Source organism: Typopeltis vanoorti, chromosome 24, assembly GCF_054136105.1.
Source record: "Typopeltis vanoorti isolate ZY-2024b chromosome 24, IOZ_Tvanoo_1.0, whole genome shotgun sequence".
Lineage (NCBI taxonomy): Eukaryota > Metazoa > Arthropoda > Arachnida > Uropygi > Thelyphonidae > Typopeltis > Typopeltis vanoorti.
This window is the reverse complement of record NC_143572.1, coordinates 43945643-43957672: the sequence shown is the minus strand read 5'-3', so window position 1 is coordinate 43957672 and position 12030 is coordinate 43945643. Positions and strand designations below refer to the sequence as shown.

Sequence of the window (12030 nt, the reverse complement as noted above, 5' to 3'; positions counted from 1 at the left end):
CCCAGAGGTAGATAAAGATTAGCTGAATTGATGGGTTAGTAATGCTTTAGTAGACTGAATGTAAGGTGCGACATATTTGACTTCCTGAGAAATAACACTATTTTGGAAGAAATTGTTGATAGGAAACTAATAATGTAAACTTAATCAGTACTATCATAGTATCCTGTACATCCCTTGAGAATGTATATCATAATGATAAAGTGTTTATGAACACAATGATTCACTATAAAGCAATCCTTTCTATTTTCCCTTTTGTGTTAGGCACACACAATGGCCTGTCATGGCTAAGTAACTCTATCTTCATGGAAACCTAATTTTTAATGCACTCTCAGGTCAGTTAATCTCCTATCTGAATAGCATTATAATGGTTATCAGTTCATGTGTTCTGGTTGGTTTGCGTATTTTGTGGAATGAAAAACCTGAGCTTCCAGAAGGGAAAAATATTTTTCTACATCCGTATGAAACCAATTAACTCATCTTCAATTAAAAAAAAAAAATGATAAAAGGTTCTTATTGTCCTAGATGGGATTTGAACCTGCCTCTCTCTCTCTCTCTGGCCAAATGGCATTGTTGAAACCAACTGAGCTACAGAAGCTCTATAAAAGAATCTAGCACAAAATAAAAATTGTATTTATAAATTTTACAGCTGCATGACTTTTCTATGTTCACTAAATAAATAATAATTATTATTAAGAGACCACCAGGGAATCAGAGACACATCAAGGAAAGCCACATTGTAACTGCACCAGCTGTCATACTTGTTCTTGAATTCATTCACACTATCTACACACACACAACATCCAATGACAATCCATTCGAATCACACATCACTCTATGAGAGAAAAATCTAGTTCTCACCCCCTGCTTGATGACATTCATTCTCAACTTCCAAGGATGCCCTCTCATCATTACCCTCCATAAAATGAAAAATTTTATCTACTGAAATCTTGTATGACCCTTTCAGAAGTTTGTAAGTCTCAATCATATCACATGCCCCCTCCTTCCTCTTTCTCATGTTTGCTAGTGTCTGCAGTCTCCAAATTCTCAATCTTTCTTCATAATCAGTGTTCCACAATCCTGATATCATTTTTAACAGTGCAAGGAAAGTGCACTCTTTCCACTGTATCAGAATTACTGTGGAAACCAGGAGACCAGACTCATGCATAATATTCTAAGTGAGGTCTTATCAAGTAAAGAGGCAAAATTATCCTCTAAGCTGTCTTTTTAATCTTTGCTGTATGGCTTTTGAACTTCAACTTCCCATCTATTAAAACTCCAGGATCCCTTACCTTATCAGTTTCTTCTAACATAATCCCTCCAATATAATATGACACTGGATATCTAATCAAACCAAAGTGCATTACTTTACATTTGCTAACATTGAACTGATAACCATTTTTGCATGGCCACAATTCCAGCATATTTAAATCACTCTGCAAGTATACTGCATAACAGCTGCATTCCTGATTACCATGCCTATTTTTGCATCATTAGCAAATAGCTGTATACTCCCTGTCAAATCCTTCCCAATGTTGTTAATATACAGATTGAGTAACAGATTTAATAAATTATATATCATTGGATGATAATACAATTTCATCATCTAAGCAGATTCAAACAGGTTCTGAATTTCATGAATACTAATGCACTGGCACTGTTGATTCATGGATTTTGTCTGAAAACAATGTAATACACTTAAAAGTGAAAATGGAATATAAATCTAATATTCCTTGATGCTGAAAGCCAAATTTACAGTAGAGTAATGTTATGAAACATTTAAGTATAGCTCTTGAATATATGCAGAGAATGATATATGACTCACTGAATAATTTTGGAAGTTCTATTTTTCAATTTATTAACATTGCAATTAAAAAACAATCATGAGGGACATTACTATCTTAATGATACTAGTCTTGCAAAAACACTAAAATGTTTTGATTTTCATTAAAAAAAATGGAAAATGTCGTTGAATAATTCGTTTAACTACCATGCTAACAATTTAAAAAACAACTTGCTCCTGCAAATCACTTTTATCATTATGCACCTAGTCCTGCAAATTCTTAATTCTCCGATATTTCTTTCAAAGCAACTGTTCCAGATATGCTTTAAACATATCCTTTTTTTAATCAGTTATTTAACCACATAGTCTATTAGGTTTTAATTTTTTAGTTAAACATCAGCATGAAACTTTAAAATGGCTACTTCCAATTTTTTCTAAAACAATTTTCTGATTCAGAATGTTTGTCTATAAGAGTACATAAAAGAAAATACCTTTCATCAAAGTTTTTTTTCCTTCTTTTTGAATCTAATAACCTATATGATGAGCTAATGTTATTAGTTCATGGAAAAAGGTCAGATGCTTGTTAATCCAAGTTGACAAGACTTGAAATAGAGTATATCAAAGTTGTGTGGTGTTTGGCAAATATTACTCATTGGGAAAAAAGCAAAGGCCAGGTTAATCTAGTATCTAAAACCTGATACCAGTTAACTGACAGGTAATTTGCTATTTCAGACAATTTGCATACTTTATGCAACTTCCATTGCCTTTTACACACATTTGTAGGCGACAGTGCTAGAAGATGCTGATGTTTCTTGATATAAAAATGTTATTTAATCTTCTGTGGTCTCTGATTTTAAAAAATACAATTCTTGAACTTTATTTTTTGTAGTCAACAAATGGAATGGAATAGAACAAAATACTGACAGTCAAAGCAATCATTAGTTAACATGCATTTAGTTTGTTATTTGTTCTAGTGTATACTTACCATGGTACTTTAATAGAGTAATGTGAAACTTACCTACCCTATCATAGGAGATGTGCTAGCGTCGTATTTTGGTAGCTGCTTTTATCACAGATTTTGTCTGGTTGTTTGTTTCTGGACTAAGTTTGCAGCCAGGAACAGTAAAGATAGAGACCTCTGGTGTCAAAATAGAAATGCAATAATTTAAAATTTTGTAAAAATTCCAATATTTAGTTATAAATTTAAGCAATGATAATGATACTTAAGAAAGTATCTACCAATTTTGTATTTCTCAATAGTCCAAAGTCACTAATGAGAAATTTTAAAGTTCTTACATATATATATATATCAAAGAAAAACAAGAAATAAGTGCAGAAAGCTGTTAGTACTCTACTAAGATTTAATAGTGGAGAGCCAGGGGAAAAAGAGTTTTATGTGAATCCCATCCACAAAAGATTGGAAATTTGTAATATTTAGTACCATGGTTGGGATAAGGGTGAAATAAATTTCTAGAGACTACACATGGAACTGTTCCAAGTCATTTCAGACCTCCAGTAAGCAGGTGGTGGTGGTTATGCACTGATTGATGCTATTCAATTGGTCAACATTGTCGGAATTAGACTAGTAAGCATTATACTAACAAATGAATGTGACAAACATGAGTCACATATGGCAAGAAGCTATTAAAAAGATGTTTCATATAAATAAGCCAGAAAATGAGGGGAAGGTAAAATGACATTGGAAGAAAATACTAGGATATCAGTATACAGCGCTCACAGAAGTGAAACTACAATGAAGTTAAAATTATTAATATAGTGAATCATCAGAAGATACAGAAAGACATTGTGCAGTAAGGGATTATTATTACTATTATTAGTTTCAGCCTTTTACAGCCTTCTTCAGGTATCCACTAAAGGTAGAACACAGTAATAAAAATTGAAGTTACAAAAAACTGAGAATTACAGGCAAAAAATGCAATACATAATTGACACACAAACGTTGTATTTTTCAAGTTGTTCTATCTAACGTGCTATTGCTTGTTGCATGCGAGCTTGCAAGTTCTCATGAACGCCAGTATTGAACAACTGCAGCATGGCTATCAGGGATGTTGTAACTCAAATTGCTGTTCAAATGTTCAGGATTTAGGAGAATTTCCCTGGACTCCATGATTTTCCTTTCAAACTTATTACTGCAATGGAAAATGTTTACAGATTTATCCCAGCAAACTGAGTGACTCTGTAGATCATCATGAGGATTGTTTGAGAAAAGAACATTGCATCTGCCCGATCACATGGATAGGGCAGATGCATGTGATCTTTTATAGGAGATGTCTCTCTTATGCTCCTCAATACGAAGTTCAACAGTCCAAAATAAGGAATATGACAATCGCATCTGAAATATCCAGGTGTTTACAAGCATAAAAGATCACATGCATCTGCCCTATCCAGTCATGTTCTTTTCTCAAACAATCCTCATGATGATCTACAGAGTCACTCAGTTTGCTGGGATAAATCCGAAAACATTTTCTGTTGCAGTGATGAGTTTGAAAGGAAAATCATGGAGTTCAGGGAAATCCTCCAAAATCCTGAACATTTGAAAAGCAATTTGAGTTACAATAGCCATGCTGCAGTTGTTTGATACTGGCATTCAAGAGAACTTGCAAGCTCGCATGCAACAAACAATAGTGCATTAGATAGAACAACTTGAAAAATACAATGTTTTGTGTCAATTATGTATTGCATTTTTTGCCTGTAATTCTCAGTTTTTTGTAACTTCAATTTTTATTGCTGTGTTCTACCTTTAGTGGATACCTGAAGAAGGCTGTAAAAGGCTGAAACTAGAGAAATATCAATGCCATAATTGTATCATTTTCATTAAAACTTCATATTTTATCTCGGTTTAAGTCATTAAATAGTTATTCTTTAAAATGTATCATTACAACCGAGTAGAAGCTCAGGAATACATATATATATATATATATATATATACAATTAAAAAAAGTTAGGAAAGATTAGCCGATTTATAAAGTACTATCTCCCATAAAGGGGATAGATGTAAACCATCGGATCTGTTTAAGTTAGGAAAGTGAAGTAAAGTTTCACATGTTTCTTTATAAAGCCGTTCCATAAGGAACTGACTTTTGTGAAGGACTCTTGTCTTGTTCCATGATTATAATTTTAATTACAGTATCTAAATCAAATGGACAATAGCATACTATTCCAAAACTGTTGTAGAGATAGACTGCATGAAATCGAAATAGGCCACTTAGTTTAAAACTGTGACAGAAAAAAATTAAGAACATGGTGGAGAAATTAAGAGATCTGAGGGGTGATGGTGAATAGGGACCTGCAACTTAGAAAACACACTGCTAAAATTGTAAGGACAGCACAGTGATTTCTGGCCATGCTGTGAAGGACAGTGACTTGTAGAAGTAAGGCAATTAAAGTTCCATTTTATAATTATTCTTTGACACCTCCAGGGAGTCCAAGGACTCATTGAGGGAGGGACACCTGCTCTACAACTCTGTCTCCACCATTCAATCACCAACTGACCGCAACTACACCAATGCCATCTACCGCCGACCACAACTGGTATTTCCATAGACAATCGCAAACATCATTGCCCATGGCTGGATTCAATCCCGCAGCCTTTTGGCTGGAAAGTGGATACACTATCCACTCGGCCAACAAGACCCGTAATGTGGCCTAAGCATGGCCTTATAAAGGCATGCTTAGGCTACATATGGATAACTGTGCGCAGATTTAGTCACTTGGTTTTCAAAAGGATGAAGAGATATTGGAAAGGATCTCCAGAGTATGACAATCTACAATGGTAGTTTCTCTTGAATATTAGCCTCCTTAGCACAACTGGAAGAATGATGGTACATTATAACACCCTTCACTTGAAACAGGTCTAAGTTCGATTCTCATCATGACGAGAGGAATCTATGTTTTTTTTTTGTCGGTTTAAGGTGAGTTAGCCAATCTCACATGGAGATAGCAGGGTTTTTCCATAGCAGAAGATCAGATAGCAGAGAGCTCAGGGTTTTAATCCTGTTTACAGGCAAATCAGTCTTAAGAACACACACAATTTACTGACAAAAAATACTAGTGGTGGTGGGCAGTAGGTGGCATTGTGTGTGTAGATAATGATTATAGAAGTTCTGTGTATTTGGTGGATTAAATGGTGGAAACAGAGAGTTGTAGTAGAGTGCCCTTACCTCGATGAGTCATTCTATAGACCAGAGATGATCCCTTGTTCTCTTCCTCATGTACTGAAAAAAAAGCCATTGTGTCAATCCTAAAAAATCCCTTTAATAACATACGTTTTTAGCATGTTACCTCTTTTTTTACCTGTCAGCTGGTTTTTTTTTTATTTCCCACAGATTGAAGATCCATGGGCTTCACAGGAAGCAATCAATATACCTCTCACAATCTTGGTCACCTGCATCTGAATCCACTTCACCATTACTTCATCTTCATGAAATCCAGGTGAGGTGACCAGATATGTATGAGATATTCATTAAAGCCTTATAAAGAGAATAATAAAGGAATAATTGTCAGTAAGCTGATGTGCTATTTTAGCAATATGCCTCTTACACTCCAACTCCTTGTGTACAATCCCCCCCCCCCCCAGATCCATGGCCTCATCAATTTCTTGCAGTTTAGTTCCATTGATGTAGTACACAGCTTATGATCTCTTTATCTCAAAGTGCATGCATGGCCTTACACTTCGACACATTAAACTGACAACCATTTACCTTTGCACATACTGTCAGTCTATTTAAGCCATCCTGCAGGATCTCTATATCACTTCATGGACCATCACTTTTTGTATCATCACCACCAGAGAACTGAATATTTCCTCTAAAATCATTTCCTATATTACTGATGTACAAATTAAAGACCAGAGATCCAAGTACTGGCTCCTGTAGCACTACTAGTTACTTACCTTCTCCCAGACTCAACTCCCCCAATACCTCACTTTTTGATACCTGCTCATTATTATTATTATTATTACACCCTTCATGTAGTTGGCAGACTCATCATGGAAGGTTTAACCAACTGACATTTATCATAAAAAAAATCTTAAAATCCTTAACACTCCATGCATTAAAGACATATTCCGGTAATGTGTTCCATTCACCCAGAATTCATCCACATAGACAACTGTGCACAGAAGGCGAGAGGGAAAGAACCAAGGGGCCTTTGGTTCTTCCCCTGTCCCCTTCTACTCTTTTTTATAATCCCCTCTGGATTAAGTTGATAAAATTCCCTTACTAACTTAAACATCTCGATCATATCATCTCTTAATTTCCTATTCACCAAAACTTTGCGCTCTCCACATTTTTTTACTCTCTCTCTCTCGCTCTCCACAGCCAAGATTCCAGAGTCTTGATATTGTCTTAGTCACTTGTCTCTGAATCCTCTCCAATATTTCCACATCAGAATGAAAACTAAGTGACCAAATTTGAGCACAACCACTTCCTTATCCTTACATGTTAGTGTACTTCTTATCATAACACCACTATGATGTGCAGTCTTTGCAACACTTGCAATATGCCCTCTAGACTTCAATCTACTGCCAACCATCACTCCCAGATCTCGAATCTCATCCACTTCCTGCAGTACAGCACCATCAATACAGCCCTATATTTCTGTACTCCAAATGCAACACCTTGCACTTATTAATATTAAAGTTACAACCACACTCTTTTGTTCAAGTCAAGTCAATTCAAACTTCCTCAAGGGAATTAACACTGGTAGTGCTACTTATAATACTCCTCAACTTTGAATAATCAGCAAATAACTGAAGATCTTCCCAGTCAGTCCACATGATATATTATTTACAAACAAGTTAAACCGCAGCAGCACTTATTTATTTATTTATTTTTTTTTTCTTGAAACACTGCTCCATCACACACAACTTACTGGGTATTGTTCAGAGAGCCAATCACCAATCCATCAAACTAATATACTGTCCATTCTCATCCTCTACACATTTTGCACCAACTTATAATGTGGTAACCTATTAAATGCCTTTTTAAAGTCTAAGGATATTGCTGTACGAAGGTGGTCTGAAAAGTTCTTGGCCTAACAATGAAAAAACAAATTTATAATTTCAAAATTATTTTAATTTTCAACATAATCTCCCTTAACACTAATACATTTATTCCAGCGATACTCCAGGGCCATTATCCTGTCCCTGTACTGGTTCTCAGTAAGATCTGCAAAATAGCCCTCTACAGCTGCTATCAGCTCTTGATTAGAAGAAAAATGCTGACCAGCGAGGAAGAGGTTTTAGTTTGGGGAAGAGATAGAAGTCAGAGAGAGCCAAATCTTGGGAATAGAGTGGATGCTCCAACAATTCATAGTGCAGATCCCTTAATTTTCCCATTGCTAAAACACCTTTGTGGGCATGTGCATTGTTCTGATGAAACATGATTTTTTTCTTCTGCAAACCAGGTCTTTTCTCACGAATTTTAAAAGATCGGAAGAATATTCCCCAGTTATTGTTTTATCCTTTTCAAGATAATTAATAAACAAAATGCCTTTAGCATCCCAAAACACTGATGCCATGACCTTTCCTGCTGATGGAACCGAATTTGTCTTCTTTGGTGCTGAATAACAACTGGCTTCTGTCTGCTGTTTTGACTGCTGTTTGAATTCTAGTGTGTAATGATGAATCCAAGTCTCATCCATAGTAATAAATTGACACACAAAATCAGTTTTATTCTTGTTAAAATGCTCCAAACACTGTTCAGAGATTATCATGCGAGTGCATTTTTGATCTGCTGTGAGCAAGCACAGCACTCATCTTGCACAAAGCTTTTTCATTTGCAATTCTTCATGCAAAATATATCCTAGATGTTCTTTTGAAATGCTTATAGTCTCAGCAATTTCATGCATTTTGACTTGCTGGTCATCCAATACCATATCATGCACTTGACCATATCGTACAGCGACATTTAAACTCAACAGCCCATTTCTTAATTGTCGAAAACGAAGGAGAAAGGTGCCCATAAACTTTTATGAACTTTGAATGAATTTCTTTTGACGTTAAACCCTTCTTTTACAAAGAATTTTATAACCGCACGATACTCAATTTTATCCATTTCAAGGGATACAGACAACACTTTTGCTTCAAACAACTGTATAAAACAAACTACTTGATAGAATGACTTGCAATTTCACATAGATGCTTATATCAGATGTACCAACTTAGAAAAAAATTCTTGCTAATAGTGTTGCCATCTATGATCGAGGCCGAGAACTATTCAGACCACCCTCGTATATGAATCTCCTCTATCTAATACACTCGTTACCCTATTATACAATGCAAGTAATCTGCTAAAACAAGACCTACCCTTTACAAACCAATGCTGACCATCATAGACAACCTTATGTCTATCAACCCAATCATGTATTCTATTTCTAATTTTTCCAATAATTTGATCACAGTTGAAGGTATTCAGACCAGCCTATAATTGGAAACTTCTGTTCTCAAACCATGCTTGTGGAGAAGGTATTATTTTGCCTCCTTTCCACTCCTTAGGAACCTTCTCCACTGCAAGACTTTCATTAAATAACCAGATCAAGGGAATAACTAACTGTTGTGCACATTACTTAAAAATACATGGTGATATATCATCCATTCCCACACCCTTATTAACATCTAACCTAGTCAATACATGATACACCCGTGATTTTTTCACTTCCAGTTCTCCTAATATTTGCCTACCTTCTACATTTTGCACAACATCATTTACACCAGTACGATCTTCTTCTTCCTTTCAAGTCTAATGGCCTGTTACGGTCTCTTCCATCTTTTCAAAGGCCATCCTCTTTATGTCAATATCTCTGTATTCTCTCTGGGGAATCTTCCTTCATTCATTCTTTCTGTATGTTGTCTCCATCTCTCTCTCTCTCTCTATAAAGCTAGATGTAATGTAAGATAGATATCACTTCAAGTTCCTTTAAAGATATTGCTATTTCATTTGAAGTCTAGTCTGTTATATCCAGCTGTTTTGCATGGGAATCTCATTTTAGAGCTTATCAGTATTTTTCTGTCTGCTTCTGAACCATATGTTAGGACAGGTCTTGCTATTGAGTTATGGATTCTTGTTTTCTTGTTTATTCTATTTGGACTGAATATCTGATTAATAGTTTTCGTTATTCCTATATAATTGGTTATTTTATGTCATGTCTTTCTCTCTTTTATAAGATAAATGGTAGCCTAGATATTTGAATGTATTATTCTGTTCTATATTATCATCATTGATGCAAATTTTGCTTCTAATTGGGTCTCGGCCTTTAAATGGCATGACTTTGGTTTTGGAAGTGGAGATTTCCATATTGTATGTTTTTGCTATTTAATTTAATGAAAAGGGTGCTCACTGTAGTGAATCTTCATTATTTTCAATTACAACTTGATTATCAGTGAATAAAATTGTATCAATGTTGGTGTAATCATTTATTTGAATGCCAAAACTGGTTGTTACAGAATATGAATGTACAAATGCATTTATGTTCCATGATTCAGATTTTTTGTGTGGCTATCTTTATTTTAATTTGGTTATTGTTATATATATTGAAAATTGCTTTAATTAACTGGTTAGAAATGTTGTCATCTCTTAAAATTTCCAGTATATGGAAATTTTAATAAGGTACTGCGTAATAGGGTACTGCTTAATCACTAATTAAGCAGTACCCTATTACGATGGACTTTATCAAAGGCTTTTTTATAATTGATGAATAATACTCGTATGTGGGTCTCTAAATTGAATTATCTTCTTTTTTCTATCAGAAACTTGAAAGTGAAAAAAAAAAGGTGTCGGTGCAGGATCCACTTTTACAGAAACCGTTTTGTTCCTCTCCAAAAATATTTTCATAATATTTGGTTAATTTAGCCTTTAAGAGACTTGAATATATTTTATATCAGGTATTTAAAAGGCTAATGCCTCTATTATTTTGACATTCATTAATATTGACTTTATTGAAGATAGGAATGATTATAACATTTTGCCCAAACTGGCAAAATGTTATGATCTATTATTATTATTTAAATAATAGATCATTCACTGTTATTATTCAAATAATAGTTTGAATTATTTGCAGATAATGGTTCCGAGAGTGGATTATAATCAATTGTCTTATATGATTTTGTAATCAATCAATAATCAACTGTTATAATCAATTCTATAATATTTAAGCCAGTCCTCCAAAGGTATGGTATTGATCTTGATCAATTCTCTAAGGTTATTATTCATGTAATTTTATATGTTTGTGTTTGAGGTTTATCAATATTGTTTTCTAAATTGGTAACGAAATTTAAAAAATAAAAAAATCAGCTAACGCCTTTTTATTCCCGTATAGGGAGTAGGCAAGACTGTTTTAGCCCTATCTAACTTTTGGAGACTGAATGGCCAGTTCAATCTCCACTGGTACCCAATCAGAGATAGCTGTCCCAAGCTATCACTAATTAAGCAGCACACAGTGCAGAGAGACGGCTCAAGAAGTGCTGCCATCTCATGGTCCCTAACCCAATTTATTTAATATCTGAAATAATGTGGGTTCTACAATCGATTTTCTTGAGTTAATGGGATGAAAAACCCGAATTTCTGGGAGAAAAAAACCCACTTGCCCATGCCAGAGATTGACTAACTTGGGAACCAGTCGATAAAAGGCTTAAAAAAATTTCCTCTAGTTGCCAACTAGATTTGAAAGTAAGTCTTCCTTCATGCTGTGCTGCAAACGCCACATCCACTGAGCTACACAAATTGTTCCATTGAAATCTTTCTGTTATGCTTTTTGATATTGCTCTTTTGTGTTTATATTCAATTTCATCCTCTATTTTGTAGTGCTTAACCATTTTTTATATGCCTCCCTTTTTTAATTATATGATTTTCCTTATTTCTTGGTTCCAGTTACAAAAACCTTTTTTCTTTTCCATTGTTTTTTCATTCCCAAGATTTCTCAGACTGAATCTCCTAAAATATTGCAGAGATTATTCCACTCTTCATTAATATATTCATCTGTGGGTAGTTGCTGTAATTTTTCATTTATTTTTTTGTTGATATAGTTTTCTTTTATCAGAGTCAGATAATGAGCTGAGTTTGAATTTAACTTCTCAGTTGTCTAATGGATTCTGGTACTTTATCCATCTTGGTGGGGGAACCCATATTGATGCCACACATAGTGATCTGATTCAATTTCAAAACCTTGGAAGACTCTAACATCAAGAATGAATTTATCTATTTTATTATTTGCTATAGTATAGTCTAGAATAG

The 12030-nt window shown here is 34.5% G+C and overlaps 1 protein-coding gene across 1 annotated transcript in view; it reads right to left on the bottom strand.

The window, feature by feature from the left end:
- Nucleotides 1–12030, bottom strand: part of LOC150093138 (cyclin-dependent kinase 14-like) — a 188736-nt gene that overhangs the window by 30900 nt on the left and 145806 nt on the right. The window contains exon 14 of the mRNA XM_090414160.1: nucleotides 2799–2918. Within this exon, the coding sequence (XP_090270286.1) occupies nucleotides 2821–2918 (98 nt within the window). The 3' untranslated portion in view covers nucleotides 2799–2820. The remainder of the gene's footprint in view (nucleotides 1–2798; nucleotides 2919–12030) is intronic.